The sequence below is a fragment of the Pelodiscus sinensis genome, chromosome 12 (genome assembly GCF_049634645.1).
Source record: "Pelodiscus sinensis isolate JC-2024 chromosome 12, ASM4963464v1, whole genome shotgun sequence".
In the NCBI taxonomy this organism is placed as follows: Eukaryota; Metazoa; Chordata; order Testudines; family Trionychidae; genus Pelodiscus; species Pelodiscus sinensis.
In genome coordinates, this window is record NC_134722.1 from 21,860,307 (window position 1) to 21,883,906 (window position 23,600).

General features: G+C 46.4%; 1 protein-coding gene across 1 annotated transcript in view; it reads left to right on the forward strand.

The window, feature by feature from the left end:
* The window catches only part of PEPD (peptidase D), a 257,662-nt gene that overhangs the window by 164,690 nt on the left and 69,372 nt on the right, over positions 1–23,600 (forward strand). The window contains exons 10-11 of the mRNA XM_075940101.1: positions 338–406; positions 21,666–21,743. Of these exons, the coding sequence (XP_075796216.1) occupies positions 338–406; positions 21,666–21,743 (147 nt within the window). The remainder of the gene's footprint in view (positions 1–337; positions 407–21,665; positions 21,744–23,600) is intronic.

A 23,600-nucleotide genomic window follows, 5' to 3' on the forward strand; every position in this document is an offset into this window, starting at 1 on the left:
TATTCCAAAGTTGCTTTACTGTGCTGAGTTACTAAGGAAAGCAGTTTGTCATTCTTTAGAAATTAAATGTGCTTCAGTTCAGTGCAGTTTCAGTATTTTTCTGTTGCAAAGTTTCATACTAGGCTTGATGACAAGTATATGATGAAAAGTACACAAACTGGCGGAGGTGAGAGAATGTAGGTTAATTAGCATGTTAAATTGAGCAGAAATTCAGGGACATATTTGTCAGGTAGTAGCAGGAGTTGCACACAAGTTTCGCTTCAGTGTAATCTTGCTTGTGTTCTTGTTTTGCTTTGTTTTTGAATAAATTATTAATTACTGATTTTTTTATTTGCAGCCTGTTTCAACATTATTGCTATACTCGTGGTGGCATGCGCCATACTTCTTACACTTGTATCTGTGGCAGGTAAGTTATTTTTCTGTACTTCTGTAATATTTATCATCAAGATCCCATTGGAACTATGTAAAATTCATATATGTTTGGATATGCTTTAAAGTTTTGTTACTGGAAAAACAGCAGCAGAAAAACACTGTGTAAACTAGCTAGCTTACAGTTTCTTCTACACTCAGATCACATGATTACTGGGAATGCCAGTATCATGTTTATTCTCACATCTGTGGGGCAATAGAGTTTTTAAAATTAAACAGCATATGAAGAAATACTTAATATCTTCTCTTTGTAGCTAAAACAGCACTTTCTCTTAAACATTCTTTTTCTTTAAAGTGGGTTTTCTGTCATTTTCAAAATTCTTGGACTCTAAATTCAGTTTGCACTGCAAATAAACTAATTTTTTAAGGAAAATTTTGTTCCATGTCTGCTTGCTGAACATCTGTTGTGAACATTGCTAAAATATCATTAGTAATTCTATAAATATAAATTTTTAATTTGTAAAACTAAAAGAGTAAATATTGTACTACAGGGATGTAAAACTAATTCTGTGGAGAAGGTCTAACTGCATTTTTTGTTGTGTTCCATGGCCAGATTTACAAATTAGAGCCATATGGTACCTTCAGTCCACAACAGATCTCCCACTGATTACAACGAAAGGATTTTTATATAAAATAGTATAGAGTGGTCTTTATGCAGTAAACTAAATTTTAGGTTAATAAAGTTTCTGTTACATTCAATATCACTTGTGGACAAAAATTATAAATGGCATATTTAGGATCGCTGGTTTTAATTGCCATTTGCAGAAAATGCTCAGGTGTGGGGTTTTTTTGTTTTTTTGTAAATGAATTTACTTTCTTTGTGTGTAAAATTATAGTAATTGCATGTGTACTTTTGATACTATGCACCTAATTTGTATGAAAACTTGCCCTATATTCTCTTTTGACCTGAGAGTTTTGCCTCTTTTCCTGGGAGGTCAACAGTTGAAGTTTGGTCACTGTTTGGATGACCTTAGTTGTGGTTTCCTACTTAATAGGGTTGATCGGGCAAAGGTCACCATCTCTCGGTGAGAAAAGCAACAATATAAGCCATATTTTTGAGGGCCAACATACTAGGCAAATTGAACATGGGTAAAAGATCTGCCAGTTAAATGTTGAATGCCTCTAACAGTCCAAGTGTGACTACCTGGAGAATATACCGAAAATGACCATCATCGATGGTGGTGCTCTCCAGGAGGTTTGTGTTGCAAATGAAGAGAAAGCCCATTAATGCAAAATCAGTAACTAAAATATTGCTCAGTGAAGAGGGAAAAACAATAAGAGGAAACTTAGAAATGGCAGAGATGCTTAATGACTTCATTGTTTTAGTTTTCACTGGGAAGATTGATGGTAATGGGATGCCTAACATAGAAAATTTGAGTGGAAATGGGGTAGGTTTAGAAGTTTAAATTAAAAAAAAGAACAAGTTATAAATTACTTTAAAAAGTTAGATGTCTTCATGTCATCAGGGCCTGATTAAATGTATCCTACAACACTCAAGGAGCTGATAGAGGAGGTACCTAAGCCTTTAGCTATCATCTTTGATAAGTCATGGAAATCGGAAGAAAATTCAGAAGACTGGAAAAGGGCAAAGATAGTGCCCATTTGTAAAAAGGGAAATAAGAATAACCCAGGAAACGACAGACCAGTCAGTTTAAGTTCTATGCCAGAGAAGATAATGGAGCAAGTAATTAAGCACTTCATCTGCAAACATCTGGAGGATAATAAGATGATAGGTAACAGCCAGCATGGATTTGTAAAAGGAAAAATCATGTCAAACCAATCTGATAGCTTTTTTTGATAGAATAACAAGTTTTCTATCGAAGGGAGAAGGGAGAAATGGTGGATGTTGTATACTTAGACTTTAGTAAAGCATTTGATATGGTCTGACCTTCTTATCAGTAAACTAAGGAAATGCAATCTATATGCGGCGACTATAAGGTGAGTGCATAACTGGATGGATAACTGTTCTCTGAGACTTCAGAGGGGTAGCGGAGTTAGTCTGTAACAGGAAGAACTTAAAAAACAACCAATAGTCTAGTAACATCTTAAAGACTAACAAAACATGTAGATGGTATCATGAGCTTTCATGAGCAAAACCCACTTCATTAATAATTACTCTTTCAGAGTAACCATTAATGGTTCACAGTCATGCTGAAAGGGCATAACAAGATGGGGCAGAGAATACTGCCCTGATCTGATGTTTACCTCAAAAGATCATACAGGCACGCTCATACCTGCATCACAGATAATCCTCAATAAGTTCCTCAACAGCAGCATAGACCAATACTGTCCCATACTGGAATTGAAAGCCCAGTTCTCTACTCAAAATTGACGCAGTTCTGGAACATTGAAGAAGTAGACTGGACCATTTTCACTAGAACTATGGACAACACATTCTCTTGTGCTCCTCCTTCCAAATTGGGCCCACTGTAGACACCAGTCTACTCAAGGAGGAAGCTGGTTTTTGACTGCACAGAAGTTGCTACAATCAGGTTCTGGTTCTTACTTACAAACATTGAAGCTGAATTTTAATGAGAATTCAAGACAGATACTATTTTTGTTGATCTGTTAGCAGCTTACTACAGTCTGGATGGTCTGATAATGAAACTGGCCCAAGTGATTCCTGTGTGTGGATTTTCAGGCTGTTGAACACCATGCTTTGTGATTAAAGAGTGTGTATATATATTTCCCCGAGCACCCATGGGGAAAAAATTGTGCGTGTTTGGCACTCACTGGTGAGCTCTGTCAATCAGCTTCTCTCCTTCCTCCCAGCACCTTCTATCCACCGCTGTTCACAGGTGGAAGATCCTCTTTATTAATTAATTTAACATTAGATTCTTTAACAGTAAAAGTAATAATAAGTGTACTTTTTAGTATATTAGGAACCCCAAACTTATTACAAAATAGACATTTAAGATATGAAACAAGTAAAAACCATGTAAAGATGACTTTATAGGATAATGCAGTTGTACAAAAATCAAACTAATGCATCTGTGTTTTAAAGCCTGTTACTGTATTAGTGCTGAATCCAGTATCTTCAAGGTTTATAGCTCTAAACACTCATGAATACTTATAACTAAATCTGTTCTTTGAGATACAGGACCTTGCTCACCTTGCCCCTCCCCTGAGGCCTGGTCCCTACTCTTTCTCCAGGGCCCCACCCCTGTACACTCTAACCCTCCTTCCTCTCTAGCTTGCACTCCTCCACCCTCATTCACTTTCACTAGGATAAAGCTGGTGTTGGGTGTAAGAGGGGGGTGCAAGTTCTGGGAAAGTAGTTGGGTGCAAGAGGGGGCTCAGGGCTGGGGCTGGGAGTTGAGGTGCAGAGCTGGGTGTGGGAACTGGGGAGGAGTTGCAGGGTTGGGCGGAGGGTTGGAGTGTGGGAGGGAGTCTGGATATGTGCTCTGGCCAGGTGGCATTTACCTCAGGTGGATCAGAGTCCCAGACAGTAGTGCAGTAGGGCTGACACAGGTTCCACTGGAGTCCTTGCTCGGGGCAGGGGCAGCGCACGGAAACCCTTTGAGACTGCAGGGAGGAAGGTGCCTGCTGCTTCTGGGAGCAGTGTGGAACCAGGGTAGGCAGGAAGCCTGCTTTAGCCCCATTGCACTGGTGGACTTTTAGCGGACAATCTCCCAGTTTGGCTTCAGGAATCTGGGTGATCAAACCCGATTCCAGGAGACTACCAGCAAAACCAGGAGGGTTGGCATGACAACCATAGTTTTCATTAAACAAATAATAAAACAAAGAAATCAAGAGCAATCAATGCTACAATTCAGTGTAAAAATAAATATAGTAACTTTTCATGAGTTTTCAATACAAGCACTTATTGTTGCCCATCTTCATCTCAGGATGGTAAATAAACATGTCAAAGACAATGCAACAATTTGACAGTAGGAGTAAATATTTCAGTTTACAGCTTTACATACAGATTAGTCACCACAAGTTAGGAACTATTTAGAAAAGCTAAACATACACAAATCCATGCATCCGAGGATACTGAGGGAGTTGGCAAATGTCATTGTGGAGTCTTAGGCCATTATCTTTGAAAAGTCATGGAGATCGGGGGAGATCCTGGATGATTGGAAAAAGGCAAATGTAGTGCCCATCTTTAAAAAAGGGAAGAAGGACAATCCAGGGAACTACAGATCAGTCAGCGTTACCTTAGTACCCGGAAAAATCATGGAGGGGATCCTCCAAGAATCCATTTTGAAGCACTTGGAAGAGGGGAAAGTGATCAGGAATAGTCAACATGGATTCACGAAGGGCAAGTCATGCCTGACCAATCTGATTAGCTTCTATGATGAGGTAACTGGCTCTGTGGATATGGGAAAGTCAGTGGATGTGATCTACCTTGACTTCAGCAAAGCTTTTGATATGGTCTCCCACAGTATTCTTGCCAGCAAGTTAAGGGAGTATGGATTGGATAAATGGACTATAAGATGGATAGGAAGACCTAGCTGGAAGGTCGGGCCCAATGGGTAGTGATTAACTCGATGTCAGGTTGGCGGTCGGTTTCTAGCAGAGGGCCCCAAGGATCAGTTCTTGGACCGGTTTTGTTCAACATCTTTATTAACGACCTGGATGAGGGGATGGATTGCACCCTCAGCAATTTGCAGATGACACTAAGCTAGGGGGAGAGATAGATATGCTGGAGGGCAGGGATAGGGTCCAGAGTGACCTGGACAGATTATAGGATTGGGCCAAAAGAAATCTGATGAGGTTCAACAAGGACAATTGTAGAGTCCTGCACTTGGGATGGAAGAATCCCAAGCATTGTTACAGGCTGGGGACCTACTGTCTAAGTAGTGGTTCTGAAGAAAAGGACCTGGGGATTACAGTGAATGAGAAGCTGGATATGAGTCAACAGTGTGCCCTTGTAGCCAAGAAGGCTAATGGCATATTAGGTTGCATTAGGAAGAAGCACTGCCAGCAGATCCAGAAAAGTGATTATTTCCCTTTATTCGGCTCTGGTGAGGCCACATCTGGAATATTGTGTCTAGTTCTGGGGCCCCCCCCCCCCACTATAGAAAAGTTGTGGACGCATTGGAGAGGGTCCAGCACAGGATGACCAAAATGATTAGGGGGCTGGAGCGCATGACCTATGAGGAGAGATGGAGGGATTTGGGTTTGTTGAGTCTGCAGAAGAGAAGAGTGAGGGGGGATTTGATAGCAGCCTTCAACATCCTGAAAGGAGGTTCCAAAGACGATGGAGAAATGCTATTCACAGTAGTGACAGGTGGCAGAACAAGGAGCAATGGTCTCAAGTTACAGTGGGAGAGGTCTAGGTTGGATATTAGGAAAAAACTATTTCTCTAGGAGGAGGATGAAGCACTGGAATGGGTTACCTAGGGAGGTGGTGGAATCTCCATACCTAGAGGTGTTTAAGTCTCGGCTTGACAAAGCCCTGGCTGGGTTGACTTAATTGGGATTGGTCCTGCTTTGGGCAGGGGGCTGGACTTGATAACCTTCTGGGGTCTCTTCCAGTTCTATAATTCTACCACATGCTTAGGTATCAGATTGCATCTTGAAGATCTTTTAGTAATTTCAACCAAGACTGTATCATTTTGAATGTTAAGTGTAAATGTGCTTAAATGCAATTAAAAAATAAGAATACCAGTACTTGGTTATTGATAAATAAATGTATGTATTCAGATATACCTGGCACTTGGATAGTACTTTACTATAGTTCAAAGCACTGTGTAAACATTAACATTATCCTTTTCAGTACTCCTGGGAGATAAGTAGCCATTTTTACATCAGAGGAAATTGAGAGGTTTGACTTGTTCCCTGTCACATAGGGAATCAGCCAGGACCGGTAGTCTAGCTTCTTCCTCTCAGTCCCAGATCTCTCAGACCACAGTATCACGCTGTCCAAAATTAAAGCAACCACCTCACATCTCCCTATGCTTTTTAAAATGGATGCCTTACTTTGTTATATTCTTGTAGCTGTGTTGATCCCAGAATATTAGGGAGACAAGATGCATAAGGCAATGTATTTTATTAGACCAACTTCTGCTTGTGAAAGAGACAAGATTTCATGCTACATAAAGCTCTGCTTCAGATCTCAAAAACTTGTCTCTTTCCTCAAGAGAAGTTGGTCCAATAATAGATATTACCTCATCTATCTTACCTTACTTTATAACAGTTCCCCAAAATAATGTCATAAGAAATTTAAAAACATACATTGCAATGATATATTGAGCATCAGATATTGCAAGAATGAAAAAGCAGCATTAGAGAGTCACAGCTGTAAAATCTCTGTGACCCGAACATGGAAAAGTCCATAGCATGTCCATAATATTATGTAATGTTTATTGTCTACATTCTTCCCAAATTATTGGACAGTGGTAATCAATGTAATATACTGGACAGTCTATCCATATCCTGATCTAGGAGTAGTAGAATCATGAGATTCCATCCTGAGGTGGATAAGGGCTGGGGGGTCGCACACAGAAAGACTGACCAAGGTGCAGCTACAAGGGTTTTATTGTCTCATTTCATAGGTCTTTGGCAGCTGGTACCTCAGGCATGGACATGTCTCAGATATAAGTTTCCTTCATTGCATATCTCAGCTCTCCACATCAAATGAATCTAGTTATACCAGAATAAGTAAGCAAAATAGCTCTCTGTATCTGTGGGCCTTTATAAATCCTCTTGAGTCAGGTTAGTAGAGTTAATAGCTCTTCATTTGCTCCTTTATTTTAATTATAATAAAAATCTTTCCTGTCTTTGTCAGATCTAGAACTATAGAGAAGCCTCTTAATGGTCCCTTTTTAAATTAAAACTATTTTCTTTAAATCAGAGGAAGTAGCTTGCTGTTGTAGTTTATGATATCTTACTTTTAATTCAGGTTTCTCGGATATAAAGTAGGTTTCAAATGGTCTGTTGCTATAATTTTTTAAATTGCTGCTGTTATTACTCTTTTAATTGCTGCTATTATACTCCTCTTCTTTCAGCTCATTTCTCTTTTCACGGTCATGTCTAACTGACCATATGTTCTGAACTTTTCTAACTTGTGGTTTGTATTCTGTCAGTGGCATGAATCTGGGCTTTTCCAGGTTTTCAGATTAGTAACAATTTGGAAAAATTGTTGAAGAATTAAGAGAAACAACATATTTTCTGGACAAATTTTAAATTTGGATGCCTAAAGCTAGGCATCTGGATCCATATTAAGGTATCTAAATATGTCATGATTTTCAGAGTTTTTGAACATCACTTGAAGCCAGTAGAGTGACAGGTGCTCAGCACCTCTGAAGTTTTAGAATGCTTAAATATGGATTAGTCACATGCCATTTTTTAAACACCTTTGCTCGCTGGAAGCAAAATGATTGTTTCTAAATGTATACCATCACTAAGTTATACTGGCAAATCATAGACCAGTCTAAAGTAAAGTCTAGACTTTATTTTTTAAAGTAGCTTTAAACTAAATGTAATTGCTGGCTTATATTTGAGCTAAGTTCTGGGAAAATATTAGAACTTCTCCCTCAAGAGCTGATTCCACTTCCTTAGGGTTGATGTCTGTAGATCTGAGATGGACAGGCTTCTGCTACTTCATTTATAGAGCACTTTTTCCTGTCTGGATCATGGAACACTGATGTTGATAACTTCTGAGAAAAACCTGTGTCTTGTCTCTGTTGACAGAAGCAGTTGAAGTCAGTGAGTCATAGGATGAATGAAAAGGAAATCCCAGAAAACTAGTATGGATAGATTAACACCCCAGCGTGGCGCAAACTAATTGATTGTTTAGACAACCCCTTAGAAATGTCCTACGAGTTGAAAGAAAATTGTAGTTGCTCCTATGCATTTAAATTAAAGAGCGCATTTAAAGTACAATAATTAGTGCTCATTAATAAAGGAGTGATTTTTATCTATAAACCTTTACAATTTAAACTCTAACTTAGTTTAATGAAATCCAGCATCATTAGATTTGGAATTTCGTTTCTATAGTTTGCAGTACATTTACTTCTGAAGACTGTTTTACATTTCATATATTAAAATAAAATTATAAATTTATATTTATCATGTAAAACAACTTAGAAAATCAATATGCGTAGGTGGTATGGTGCATGATAGTCAAAGCTAATTCTATCATACATATTTAACTAGTTAACTACAGATGCACTATATAAGAATCAAGCCCTGGTGCACCATGTTAAATATATATTTTAAAGCTACTCAATGTTAATATGTTTTATCTTGCTTTATCCTCACTTTTTGTAAAATAAATTTAAATTATATTATTGAAATAACACTGCTAATATCATGACAAACTGTGTTGTAGGACTTGTTTTCATGCATGTATGCATGATAACATAAGCCCCCATGCATACACTAGACATTAACCAAGAGCAAGGCTCTTTATAGTAGAAGGCAATATATTAATTTTTTTATCACTTTTATTTATTTCCATATTATCCATATTCACCAATAGAATCATAAAATCTTAGGGATTGTTCCTACTGTCCCAAGTTCTGATTTCAGTGGTGTTCTCCCAACATAATAAGTGCAAGACCAGGCCTCTAAAAATTAAAACTCCCAGTGCTTATCTTGGGAAAGGATTCCATAGTCTACTTGATTTGCTCATCAGGATCTTTGCCTGATATTTGGTCTAAACCATCTTACATCAATCTACACAAGTCTTACTGGTCCTTGGCATTTATGACCTTCATATAAATGTGTACATTTACATTTACATTTATAAATGTGTACATTACTATTTTCTTCTTTGACACTTTCCTCATTATTTGGTCAAGCAATTAAATTTGGTCAGGTATCACTGTCTACCATTCAGGTTGCCCAGCACTTCCAAATAAGACAGTGGTTTCAGTTGCTTAATACTTGCCAAAACTTAACTGTTGAGGTTGAAATTTTGCAGGTTGCCTGCCTCCAGCTGAATTGTTTTTGAAAAATTTCAGACAGAATGGTTCAGAGGTGTCTGAAGTGTAGGAAAATGTATGTCTCCATGATTTGTACTAGGGACTTAAAATACGGAATAAGAGGATTGTATTAAGGATGTATCAGGTTTGGGCAAGATGTAAACCATTGGGGAAAAGATTACTGTTTGCACACTCTCAACAGAGACTAGCTACAGATTTGCAGCTGGAAACTCCAAAGATTCCGTCCACACTGAGCTTCCTGCAGCTTAGAACCAAGTGGGACCTTCTCAGTAGTTGCAAGCTCCAAGCTGTGCTGGAGTCAGACATCAGAATGGAAAGCGAGGAGAGTCTCTCCTGTGCTGTCAGTCCGTCCGTTTCCCCCTCCCCTTCTCCCCCCTCTGCCCCCCCCCCCCCCCGCTGATGCCCAGGCTGTATGGAGAAGGAAGTCCTCTGATTCAAATTTAGAATGGGACAAGAGCAGGACATAAGGACCATGTAGTTGGGAGAGCAGATTGAGACAAGGAGCCAAAGTGCGGGAAACACTTATAACTAGGACTGAAGGTGGAACTGATGGGGCCAGGAGACTGGGATTAACTGGAAAAGGAAACTGGAACTGGTAGTTGTAGTGTGGGGAAAGGCAAAGGAATATATTTGTTACTGTTGGAAAGTATATTGAGAATGGGACATAAGGTTGTAGGAAGATAAAGGATGGTTTCCTGGATAAGGCAGTTTGAAAGCTGCCCTGGAGAATTTGATTTTCTGCTTCCGCCCAAGAGTTCCTGGGTGATATTAGTCAGGTCACTGAAGCCAGACTTTTCACAGGCTGTGTGTTCCTCAATTTCTGGTTGCCTAATTTGAAAACCCAGGGTCTGATTTGCAGAAGTGCTGGATCACCACAGCTGCAGCTGAATTCAGTGGAGCTGTCCTTAAACATACAAAGTGCAGTGTAATGCTAAGAACTCTGAAAAGTCAGGTACGAGATGTGTCAAATAGGGCACCAACAGTTGTGGATACTTTTAACCTTAAATCTCTCTATGCCTTAGTTCCCCATCTGTGGAATGGAGATATCACCCTCATATTTCACAGAGCTGTTGTGAAAATAAATTAATAGTTGTAAAGAACAGAAATGTTCTTTTTCAGGTGTTTACTTGTGTGCATTCTAACGATCGTTGGAGGAATGTTCCCTTAGTGGTACCCTCAGATTGGCTGTGGAGCCCTTTGAGGTAGCACCTTCAACCATTGTATATAGGAAACTGCTGACTCCCCACATTCACTGTTTCTTGTTACCACCAGTGACAGAGTTTCTTAGCCTCATGCATTGCAATCGCTTTCAATAGCCGTGGTTAGTTTAATTGTTAGAGTAGATAGCCCAGGGGAGGGGCTCGCCCTCCAGCTTACAGTTCCCCTGACTGGACCATGCCATATCTCAGGGTACGTCTACACTACAGCGCTAGTTCGAACTAACTTAGTTCGAATTAGTTAATTCGAACTAAGCTAGTTCGAACTAGCGCATCTAGAACTAAAAACTAGTTCGAACTAGCGTTTTGCTAGTTCGAACTAGCGCGTCCACACTGATTGGACGCAGGGGGGCATTTAAGGGCAGCTGAAACCGGTTCTGGCAGGGCATCAGGTCAGCAGTTGCTTTGTGTGGCTGCTGTCTGAGGCTATCTGAGGCTCGTGCTTAAAGGGACCCCCCCTGGACAGCCGGTTCTCAGCTTTTCCTGCTTGCTTGCCAACCTCGCCGAGGGACAGCAAAGCGTCGGTCTCTGTGCCCGTCTGTGTCGGTGCTTCCCTTCGGGGGGGCCGCCGCAGGTGGCAACATGGAGCCACAGCTCGCCCTGCACCTTCTGGTGCACGTTCTGGACTTGCTGCTGCAAGCCTGCCAGCAATGGCTCGAGGCTGCCTGGCACCACCTGGGGAACGTCAGCCCCCTGCCTCTCCGCCTGGCCGCCCTGGGGGCCGTGGAGGAGCCGCGGCGGCGCCCCGGCACCGGCGTGCCCCGCCGCATCTGGCGTCTGGACACCAGCAGCGACTGGTGGGACCGCATCGTCCTGGAGCACTGGGACGACCGACAGTGGACCCAGAACTTTAGGATGAGGAGGGACACCTTCCTGGAGCTCTGCGAGTGGCTCGCCCCTGCCCTGCAAAGAAGGGACACTCGCATGAGGCCCGCCATCCCCCTCCAGAAGCGGGTGGCCATCGCCCTCTGGAAGCTCTCCACGCCGGACAGCTACCGATCCGTCGGGAACCAGTTCGGCGTGGGGAGATCCACTGTCGGAGCAGTGCTCATGCAGGTACGGCGCTCGTCGGCCACCGAGCCGGGGGGGAGGGGGGCTGCGAGGAGGGGATGGGCCGCCCCAGGGACAAAGGGGGGGGCGGGAGGAGGCGAAAGCGCCCCGCACCGGAGGGGTCGGGCTGTCCCGGCCGTACTACACGCCGCCAGGGGGGTTGCTTCCGGGAGTGGGGCGCGGGGCACTGCCAGGGCACGCACGCTCCCAGCCACCCGGGCGCCCCACTGATTGACGCTTTGCTGTGTCTCTCTCCGCAGGTGGTCAAGGCCATCAACCGGGTGCTGCTCCGCAGGGTGGTCCGCCTCGCCAACCCGGATGCCGTCATCCGGGGATTCGGCGCCCTCGGCTTCCCCAACTGCGGGGGGGCCATCGACGGGACGCACATCCCCATCCGTGCCCCGGAACACCAGGCGTCCCGGTACGTGAACCGCAAGGGGTACTTCTCCGTCATCCTGCAGGCCGTATGTGACCACCGGGGACAGTTGACGGACATAAATGTGGGCTGGTCCGGCAAAGCACACGACGCCCAGGTGTACCGGAACTCCTCCGTGTGCCAGCGGCTGCAGGACGGGACCTTCTTCCCCGACCGCCACATCAGGGTCGGGGACGTGGACATGCCCGTCTGCCTGGTGGGGGATGCCGCCTACCCACTGCAGCCCTGGCTCATGAAGCCCTACACGGGACACCTCAATCCCTCCCGCCAGGCCTTCAATAACAGGCTGAGCAGGGCCCGCATCGTGGTGGAGGGGGCCTTCGGGCGACTGAAAGCCCGCTTTCGATGCCTCCTCACCCGTCTGGACCTGGCCGAGCACAACATCCCTCCCGTGGTGGCGGCATGTTGTGTGCTCCACAATTTGTGTGAGCGGAAGGGGGAGGCTTTCTTGCCAGCCTGGATGGCTGAGGCTGACCGCATGGCTGGACACTACGGTCAGCCCCGCACCGCCGCCGTCCGGGAAGCCCAGCGGGGGGCCATCCGGATCCGGGAAGCCCTGCGGGAGAGCTTCCAGGTGGAGGAGGAGGAGGACTGACCTCTCCCTGCATGCCCCACCGGGGCCTTCTTCCACCCTACCCCCCCCCTTCCCCTTTCCCCTCCCTATCTACTGTACAATAAAGACACCTGTTTTTCAAACAAAAACGTCTGTTTATTTCAGAGAACTGGGGTGGGGGAGGGAGGAATGAAGGTGGGAGAAGGGAGGGGGAAACCTGGGACGAGGGAGCTGGAAGGGGAGGGGAGGGAAGGGAGGAAGGGAAAGGAAAGCTCAGGGGTGGGAGTCTGGGTGCCTCTCCCGTCTCGCCACACTGCGGGTCCGGGGGCGTCGGTGGGGAATGGTTGTGGAGGGGGGGGCAGAGAGGACAGGGGGTGTGGAGGAAGCAGGAGCGGAAGCAGGAGCGGAAGCAGGAGGAGCAGGGGGAGCAGGGGGAGCAAGAGGGGGAGCAAGAGGGGGAGCAGGGGGAGCAAGAGGGGGAGCAAGAGGGGGAGCAGGGGGAGGAGGAAATGGAAAGCGGTCTAGCAGGCTCTGGAGGTGGCCTCGCAGGGCACGGCCCTGCTCCTCCAGGGCCTCCAGACTCCTCTGGCGCAGCCTGAGGTCCTCCTGGACCCAGTGGTCCTGGAGACGGAGCTGTCGGTCCAGGAACCGGAGATGCCGCCTCTGGTAGTCCTCCTGGTTCCTGGCTGTCCTGCTTGCCCGGGCGCGGGCGGCTGCTGCAGGCGGTGTGGTGCGCCCTGCAGTCCCCGGTGCTGCAGCTGTGGTGCAAGAAGACCAGCGGTCAATTACCCCAGGGGCCCAGGTGTGTGAAACCCAGCTCCCCTCTGCAAGGCCAGGGCCCCTGCAGGATCCCCAGCTGCTGCTCCGTAGTGGGCAAGGCCCAGGCGCACGGTCCCGGGGCTCCCTCTCGCCCCAGCCCCCCGTACACATAAGGGGAACACGAGGGTACTCACAGGTGGATGCCTCCCCGGCCTCTGATGATGCAGGCGAGCGGCTCTGTGGGGTGCCTCGGGGGTCCCGGGTCCTGGGAAGGCTGGCAGCAGGCTCCTGGCTCTCAGAGCCCTCTTCCTCCTCCTCGGTGTCCAGGAGCGGTCCCTCTGCCCCGGGGTCAATCACGTCCCGGGGGGCAGGGACGGCATGAGGCCCCAGGATGCGGTCCAGGGCATGGAAGTGGGGGCAGGCCTCCGGGTCAGCCCCTGGCAGGCAGGCCCGGGAGTAGGACTGCCGCAAGTCTTTAATCTTGCAGCGCACCTGCTCCCGGCTGCGCTGGTGGCCCCTGGCGGCCAGGCTGGCAGCCATGCGTCCATAGACGGCCGCGTTCCGGTGGCTAGTGCGGAGATCGTGGACATTTGAGGCTTCCCCCCAAACCTCGATGAGGTCCACGATCTCCGCACTTGACCAGGCGGGCGCCCGCCTTTTGCGCCCCCGGGCAGGCTCCCGGGAGCCGCCAGGCTGGTCGTGGGGAGCAGTGGAGGGCTGGGAGCCCTCGGATGGCTGGCTCATCCTGTGGCAGGTGCAGGCTGTGCAGGCACGGGTGCTGGCAGCCTTGCAACTGGCACAAAGTGAGTAGCCAGCCCGTGGCCCTTTAAGGGCTCCGGGGCTGGGAGGGGGGCAATAGAGTTTCCCTGGTGTTGGCCAGAGTGGCCACCAGGGAAACCTGGGAAGCCTTAGCCTCCCACTAGTTCGAACTAAAGGGCTACACAGCCCTTAGTTCGAACTAGCTAGTTCGAACTAGGCGTTAGTCCTCGTAAAATGAGGTTTACCTAGTTCGAACTAAGCGCTCCGTTAGTTCGAATTAAGTTCGAACTAACGGAGCGCTAGTGTAGCGCATAGGAAAGTTAGTTCGAACTAACGTCCGTTAGTTCGAACTAACTTTCTAGTGTAGACATACCCTCAGGTGTTTAAGGTGCGTGAGGACTATGGGAAGCCTATGCCCAAGGATAATCTGCCGCCTTACCCTATTTGCAGGAGCTTTGGACCTCACATTAAAAAGGAAAGAGACCATCGCCTGCAGCTCTATGTCCTCAACTCATGCCAGAGTCAATGCCAGCTCTGGGGGTGAGCAGCGCACTGGCCTTGGTGTGGGACCCTTTGTGCCATGCAAGGAAGTTATAAAGGATTGCAGGCAAGTTCAAGCCTGCTGCACCGTTCCTCCTCCCCAGTGCCACATAAAAAGAAGAGGACAGATAGAGGACGGTGTCTGTGCAAGTGTCCTCATAAGAACACCATGGGTGCATCATGAAACTGGGCACCTAAAAGTCACAGCACTGATGACTGCAGGACTTGTTGAGTTTGGTGCTCCTTGTCTCCCCTGGTTGGGTGGAGTTGGCAGAGGAGTTGGACCTGATACCTTTTGAGGCCACGAAGGACTTGATTGCCATGATGGCGCAGTCCCCAGCTCAGCAAGACTTGGTTTCAGCACCATTGGTGCCAGTGCTGGACTAGGCACAGACAGCTTTCAACGAGGACCCCGGTTCCAGCACAGTGTTTAGTACTGTCCCCCATGACCTCCTTGGCAGCATTTGCAATGTGAGTGGGTCAGCAGCCGGTCAAGCCCATGATGATGCAGTGCTGATTGATACTGCCACAGTCCCGTTCTCCAGCACAGTCCACCTCAGCACTGCCATGGTCTGGATCCACCGCTTGTCACACTCAACATCTACGTAGAACCATCACCGCTCCCACTCCCAATACCTTTGCCAGTACTGGTGTCACTCTGGCAACATCACTGGCAACCACCAGTCCAGTTGTCTTTTTGGAGCTTGTGGACCTGCCATCAAGCCCAGGGGGATCCCCTGAAGGGCCATGCTGGTGATGTCAGCACTGCACTCCCTGTTGTTGGCTACCCCCAACAGATGCTGGTCCCAAGGAAAAGCGATTATGTACTGCTCGCGCTGCACCAAAAGTGGCACCAAAGTCTCCTTTGGGAGTGCAAAGCCTAGCACCAAGACTCCCCTTTCATTTCGGCGCTGGCACTGACCTTGGCATGGGAGGTTTTGGAGTTTCGAGCAGCTCTGGATTCTCCCTCTAGGGAGCTGGAGACCCAGGAAGCCCCTGTGCAGACCTCATCCTCATCTCCAGATGACAATGTAGCCAGCACCTAGACCACCACACTTCCTGCCTTGAACATCATATCCCACCAGGACCTGTTAAGGCGGGTATCTCAGAACATGAGACTTCAAGCAGAGCAGGTTATTGAGGATTCAGACCCTATGGTGGTAGACATCCTCATCTCTGAGGGCCCCTCCGGAGTTTCCCTCCCATTCATCAGAACCATCCAAAATAATACTACGGGGTTGTGGCAAACTCCAGCATCCATCTCCCACACGGGTAAAGGGTAAATGCTGCTATTTTGTCCCCCATACGGGGTATGGGCATCTTTTCACGCATCCACAGACAGGTTCCTTTGTGGTGGATTCAGTGAATGCCAGGGGCAACTCAGCCCTGCATCCAAATTGAAGATGCGAAAAAGACCTCTTTGGGCACATGGTCTATTTCACAGGGAGTCTACAATTGCAGGTGATCATCTCAGCAAGTGCTGCTGAGCCGGTACTTATTTAACTCCTGAGGGGCCCTTGCCAAGTTCCGGGATCTCCACCATGCACGCTGCCATCAGGAGTTGATCTCCCTGGTTGAGGAAGGCCAACTGGTTGCCTAAAACACCTTTTAGGCGGACTCGGCCATGGCCTTCACTGTGAAAAGGGACTCGTGGCTGCAGGTCTTGGGCATTTCCCTAGAGATCCAGATGGCCTTGCAAGCCCTCACAGAACTCCTGGAGATGTCTCGCAGAGCCCTGGGGCTCCGCAGAACACAGTTTGAGAAACACTGCTCTAAGCCACAAGCTCCTGCCCACTTCTATTCTGGGCAAGACAGGCAGGACTCGTCCAGGCGCAAAGGCCGGAATCACTGGCAGTGCAAGCCTTACTCCATCTCAGACCAGACCTAGAGTCTGGGAGGCCAAACAACCTCAAGCTCCAACCCAACTTTTGAGGGTGTGCCTGAGGGCAGAGCACCAGTTCGCAAGCCAGATCCTTTCCCCTATGACAACCACTTGTCCCAACTGTGCTTGGGCTCAGATTATTTCAGACTGCTGGGTCCTGAGCATGGTGAAGGCAGGTTATTCTACCCAGTTCCACTCCCTCTTGCCCTCTCTTCTCTCTTCCCGCCCCTCTTCAGGGACCCTTCTCACAAGCACCTTCTCATGCAGGAGGTGCACGGGCTCCTCACACTAGGTGGTATAGAGGAGGTCCCCAGGGAGTTCAGGGCCTTAACTCCCAGTATTTCTTTATTCCCAAGGCCAAAGGTGGGCTCAGGCCCATATTGGACCTGTGGAACCTCAGGGCCTTTATAGGAGGCTCAAGTTTTGAATGGTCTCCCTGTCTGCCTACTCTTCCAGAATCTGGGGGGCTGGAACACCAGCCTTTGCTTGAAGAATCCATACTTTCATATCTCTCTTTTCCCAGATCACATGCTATTTCTCAGGTTTGTGGTCAAGGAACTATCACTGTCAGTTCACTGCGTTCCCGTGTGGCCTCTCCATGACCCCTCAGGTATTCATAAAATGCATGGCAGTCATCGTGGCCTTCCTCAGGAAGTGCAGGGTGCATGTCCACTCATATCTGGATGACTGCCTTAGCAGGTGCAGGTCCAAGGAATAGGTTCTGGCACACGTCGCCCTGGCCAGGGCTGTCTTCACGGACCCAGATTTCCTCCTGAATGAACCCAAGTCCACCCTGGTTCCAACCCATAGGCTTCCTACCCGAGGGCCGCTTTTGGGCCTCATCCACTCCCTTCAGCAGCTCCCTACTACCATGGCACGGACCTGCATGTGACTTAGGTCACATGGCAGCCTGCATCTATGTAGTTCAGCATGCCAGTCTGTGACTACACCTGCTACAGTCATGGTTAACAGAGGTCTACAGGCCCAGCAGACACTCCATTGACAGACTGGTAACCCTCCCAACCCATCTGCTACAATCCCAGTCCTTGTGGATGTAGCCTCATGTGGCACAAGCCAGAGTGCCCATTTACCAGCCAAAGCCCACACACTTCCTTAGCATGGACACTTGGGAAGGGGGGTACACCTAGCCATGCTCAGGAATCAGGTGGTCTGAAGCAGAGCTCTCCCTTCACATCTGTGTCAGGGAGCTGTGGACAGTGCGACTAGTGTGCCAGGTGTTCATACTCCAGCTGCAGGACCAGTGTGTCTCGGTACTTACAGATAATACTGCACTGATGTTCTATAGAAACAAACAGGGTGGTGCTTGTTCCTCTCCCCTGTGCCAAGAAGCCCTGCTCCGGTTGGACTTTTGCATATTCCATCACATCTACCTGTATGCTTTGTATGTATCCAGGGTGCAAAAAAAAAAGTTACTTACCTTTCATAACTGTTGTTCCTCGAGATGAGTTGCTCATGTGCATTCCAAATCCCACTCACCTACCTTTTGTCGGACAAATAGGGCAAGAAGGAATGGAAAGGGTGAGGACTTGGCAGTATCCTATATACTGCACCTTAAAGGTGCCATGCCAGAGGGCTTCACTGTGTACTACTAAGGGAAAAATTCTCTGAAATGAGACTGGAATGAACATGAACAAATAATATCAAAGGACAAAAATTACAAAGGGTAGGTAATCATTTTTATAGTGAAATGCACCAGATAAAAGCCCATGAAGTGATTATTAATGCTGTATTCAGAGCAGGCGTTTATTAATGTACAGTAAATAAGGTCACATATTGAGCAATGAGGATAAAACAAAATATTGAATACAGGCAGTCCCCGAGTTACACGGATCCGACTTATGTCGGATCCGCAGTTACGAACGGGGCATTTCTCGCGCCGGAGCACGGGAGCGGCAGGACGCCCAGATGCGCTGCGGTCCGCCGCCCCCATCCTCCGGGGCGAGAAAAGCTGCTCCCCGTCTCCCTGGTCTGCAGGGAGACGGGGAGCAAAGCCTTGGAGCACGCCCGCAGCAGGACAGCCCGGGCGCACTTGAGCTGTCCCCCTGCGGGCGTGCTCCGCGGCTTTGCTTCCCGTCTCCCGACCAGCAGACCAGGGAGATGGGGAGCAAAGCCGCGGAGCACGCCTGCAGGGGGACAGCCCAAGCGCGCCTGGGCTGTCCCACTGCGGGTCTGACCAGCAGACCAGGGAGATGGGGAGCAAAGCCTCAGAGCACGCCAGCAGTGGGACAGCCGCGGCGCTCCTGGACTGTCCCGCTGCCCGCGTGCTCTGCGGCTTTGCTCCGCGTCTCCCAGGTCAGCAGACCAGGGAGACGGAGCAAAGCTGTGGAGGACTTGGGCGGTCCCGCCACCCCCGTCTCCCTGGTCTGCTGGGGGGGGTGTGCAGCTAGTGTCCCCCCCAGCAGACCAGGCTTTTCTTGCCTACCCCTGGGGTAGAGCAGCTGGGGGCTGCCGGGTTGGTCCCGCAGCGCCGCTCCGGACCAACCCGGCAGCACCCCAGCTGCTCTACCCCAGCTGCTCTGCCCCAGGCGTCCTGATTCAGCCGCTGCTGGTCAGTTTCAGCAGCGGCTTAATCAAGACGCCTGAGGCAGAGCAGCTGGGGTGCTGCTGGGTTGCTCCCGTAGCGCCGAGGAGCCGCACTACTGGAGCAACCCAGCAGCACCCCAGCTGCTCTGCCCCAGGCGTCCCCAAGTCAGCCGCTGCTGAAACTGACCAGCGGCTGACTACAGGAAGTCCGAGGCAGAGTTGCTCTGCCCCAGGCTTCCTGGAGTCAGCCGCTGATCAGTTTCAGCAGCAGCTGACTTGGGGACACCTGGGTTTCTTAAGTTGAATCTGTATGTAAGTCAGAACTGGCGTCCAGATTCAGCCACGGTTGAAACTGATCAGTTTCAGCAGGGGCTGATGCCAGTTCCGACTTACATACAGATTCAACTTAAGAACAAACCTACAGTCCCTATCTTGTACGTAACCCAGGGACTGCCTGTAGTTTCTCATGAAGTTTCTTTGTAATCAATGAGGTGAAGATCCTGAGGAGGGAAAAATAGTGTATGATCATGTAAGTAAAGACAATCATGCAGTAGGAGGCCAAATTAAAGTTGCATGAGCAACCTTAATTCTGGCATTTCTTAACTTTTGAGCGCTTGACACTGTAACCTTGTAATGTTCTTAGAACAGTTGACAGTTCCTTTCCTCATTAAAGCAATTCTACAACACTCAGGTTTTTTATCATGCTGCCCCATTACATGATGGTACGTATAATATGAAAATCCTTATCAATCAAAAAATTTAATCAAAAATTTAAACAGGGCCCAGATCTTTACACAGCATGTATGCAAAACTCGTACATGCAGTTACTATGAATGCACACACACTTTTGTTAATTTCATGGACAAACAATCAGTTACATATCTAACTGGACATTTATGTGCACAGTTACTAAACAGGCATTTATGGTAAAAGCTCTTTGAAAATAATGCATACATATTTTCATTTCTCTGACTGCACGTATACAGCTCTAAAAATCAGGCCTCAAAAGTATTTCAGAAGAATACTTTTATCCCCGATGTGACTCCATTGAATTCACCAGAGATAACTAGGATGAATTTCACCAAAGATGCTAAGTCACTTCTTGACCAGAATTGAGAGAATCCTATTTAAACCAGCAAGGTTTTGATAGAATGTTAGTCACATATTGACATCTGAAGTTGAGAGGTGAGACAGGTGCTACCAGTATATCTTTTCTGACACATGTATTTCTGGCTATAAAATCCTTCTTTAAGACTCTGTGAAGTAAAAAATGAGAGTATTCCTATCTGAGAATAGCAAAATGGAAATCAGTAGAGCTTGAGATCTCTCTTATCTTTTAACTCAGTATTCGATAGACTTAGAGGTATAACACTAGACTAGACACAACAAGATGCTGTTACCAAAAAAAAAATGGATTGTGGAGTTTTCACAAATGTGGAACAAAGGCCTGTGCTTCTCTGTGCTTCCCCTATGATTTAGAAGTTTACTTAGTCTGGTTTCTAAGAATAAAAAAAAAAAAGTGTTTACAGCAAAAGGCTAACTTTCCTTTTTTACTCCACAAATAAGTAAATATGTCAGTTCTTATGCTTAGTATCATGGCTGACATCTTACACTGTGGGAATATTCCCCTAACAATATGGAACACGTTAATTTCCTGTAGGTGCGTACCTAACCATAGTACAGGTAAGATGGAACAGCTCACTTGGACAGCTAAATTTTTTCCAGCCCCAGGGGGCCCTAAGGAGTTATTAAACATCCCAGATCTTACTCAAGTGTACAGCTCTAATACCAGTTTTATATCATGGTAACATTAACCTTGAACAGAGAAACTTCTTATTTTAAAAATTAAGGAAATTCCGGAAGGAAGTAGATAGATATTAAATGAAAATTACTTTTAAGTTATTACATATATACCACTGTAGCATACCTGGAGCTATACCACTCAATATGTTCCCTCAGACAAAAAACGTATATTCTACAGCATATGTTTTCAGCTATGCCCAATATCTTCTGTGCTTAGCTGAGAGGGACACAAAGCACACAAAGGCAGCTATGACACTGTAACCAGTTTTATGCCAGTCTCAACAGGTTGCAGTGGCGTAGCGAGGAGGGGATTGGAGGAGCAGTTGCCCCCAGGCGCCATGCTAGGGGGACACCAATTTAGTCCCCCTCCACTCCCCCATCATCCCTCGGCTCAACTCCTCTGCCCACCGGCAGTGGCTGGAGCCTCCTTTCTGCCCCAAGCCCGACCTTCCACCATCTTCGCCAGCAGATTAGTACATGCCGGGGCATGACCCCAAACTGGAGGGGTGAAGGGGGGGAAGACACGGAACAAGCTTCCCCCCCTACTCCCAAGTTGGGTTCAGCTGTGCACCATGTTCGGAGTCCTGCCACACGGGCGGGGGTGGGGGCGCAAATTTTGCCTTTGCCCACAGGCGCATAACACCCACGCTACGCCTCTGACTGGGTACATGATATTGAACCTTAAATACCCTTATGGCATTTAAAGAAAACTATTTCACCCTTTACAGTTTTCTTTATCCTTGTGTCTTTAATTGTTTTGTCTGTTAACTATGTGTATTTTATTTGTTAATGGCAGTGGCAACAACTCCTCTGTTTTGCACTATGGACATGCTGGAGCCCCAAATGACAAGACTATTGATGATGGAGACTTGTGGTAAGTTAAAGGATTTTTGTAGTGTTATTTCTTATATACCTCTCAAAAGAAACATTGCATCTGAGTTCTGTTAGTCATAATTAGAGCAGTGGAAAGATGGCCACCTAAGGATTAGGGTCCATATTTTTTAAACATGTTGCACAACTTTGTGTGACTTGGCTTTTTGGGTGCCAAACTTGATCTGTTTGTCTCTTTTTCTTCAGGTGTTCTGGGTACCTGTGTCCCCAGTTAGTGGGTGGTTTGGGGAGGAAGGACCCAGATTTCAAACACTTAGTTTCAGGGTTTTGATTTAGACATTATAGAGATGAATGTCAATAGCAAAATCTAGGTCCAGGTTTGTATTTGGAACTTCAAAAGAGATGCTTGAATCTGGGGTTTTAGTTCAGGTCCATATCTGTTCTTTTTGTGATTGTTAGTTAAATAATTAAATGTGAATATTAACTTGATCTCTGTAATGTGGTACATGTATGTATATTTTAGTAATGACATTGTAGCTGAAACTGTGCAAATATAGCCATTATTGAGTTAAACTGATGTCAAATAATGTCTATGAGTTTATAAAAAGCAGAAGATATAGTGCATGATATAAATGAAAAGCAGCTTTTGTATTTTTCCTTTCAAGATCTAGGTTGGGGGTTACATTCATAGAAAAAGAAGTCCACCTAATTAACTTTAGGGGAAATAATCATAGACGTTAAAGATCGAAAACATCTAGTAGATTATCTAGTCCATTTCCGTATAATTCCAGGATTGCTCCCTATAGCATATTCAAAAGGAATGGGGTGTATATTTTCACATTTGTTTGCAAAGGTATAGAAAGCATATTAATAAACTCAAAAATCTATTAAGGAAAACTAGGAGACTGCTCACTATGCATGCCAACCCAAAAGCGGCCAGAGAACCTGATGATGTCATTCTGTCACTCAACAGGAAAAAAAAATTATATATAGAAAGAGAAAATGTATTATATAACACACAGATATTCCTCTTTAGCTAATATCACAGGCACATTAGAAAATGCAGCAGTATGAAACAGGTGGATAAAGTCTTTATTAACAGGGTGCAAACATTTTAAAATGATTATTTTTGTGTCTATTATTCTTGTCTGAATAGTCTGCTGAAAGCCATCCAGTGTTCTGCTCTGTTCTGGTGTGTCTCCATTTTATATTAAAGTGTATGGTACACTATAAGAAGTTTATCATATCATAGTGACTAATAGGTAAGATATATGAACATGATACAGTAGTGGCTAATAAATTATACCAAGGTTACCAAATGTCAGCATGCAGCATTCAGAGAATCCATAAAGTGATTACTGAAGGAACAAGAATTGTTCTCATAATATATATTATAATGTATTTATAATTTAACTAAAAGTGTTTTTAAAGAGGGGAGGAAATATTAAGTGACTTTTTAGGCCAATCTTATAAATAGAGCCCACTTATTTATGATCTAAAGCCTTGAACATCCTCTATGGCTGTGTGCTGGACTGTGAAAAGACTTTCCTAGGGCCTGATCCAGCAGTCCATTTAACTCTGTGAAAAGACTTTCATACACTTCAGTGGACTTGGGATCAGTTTCCTAGTGAACAAGAAAGAGTCCAAGGAGGAGATTTTTAAAAGTGTCTAAGCAATTTATGAACTTTAGAGCTACTGACTTGCAGTGGCACTTTGGGTCTTAAGTGCCTGTCACTTTTTAAAGTGAGACTTAGGCACACTTCTGTGAGTGTTAACTCATATCACGCATCCTTTGTAGCAGCCTCAGTGGAGCAAGGATTAGCATTTATCCTCAACAAAAAACAGGAATGGTTTAATAGGTGATGAGCTTTCATGGGCCAGACCCACTTCCTCAGATCAA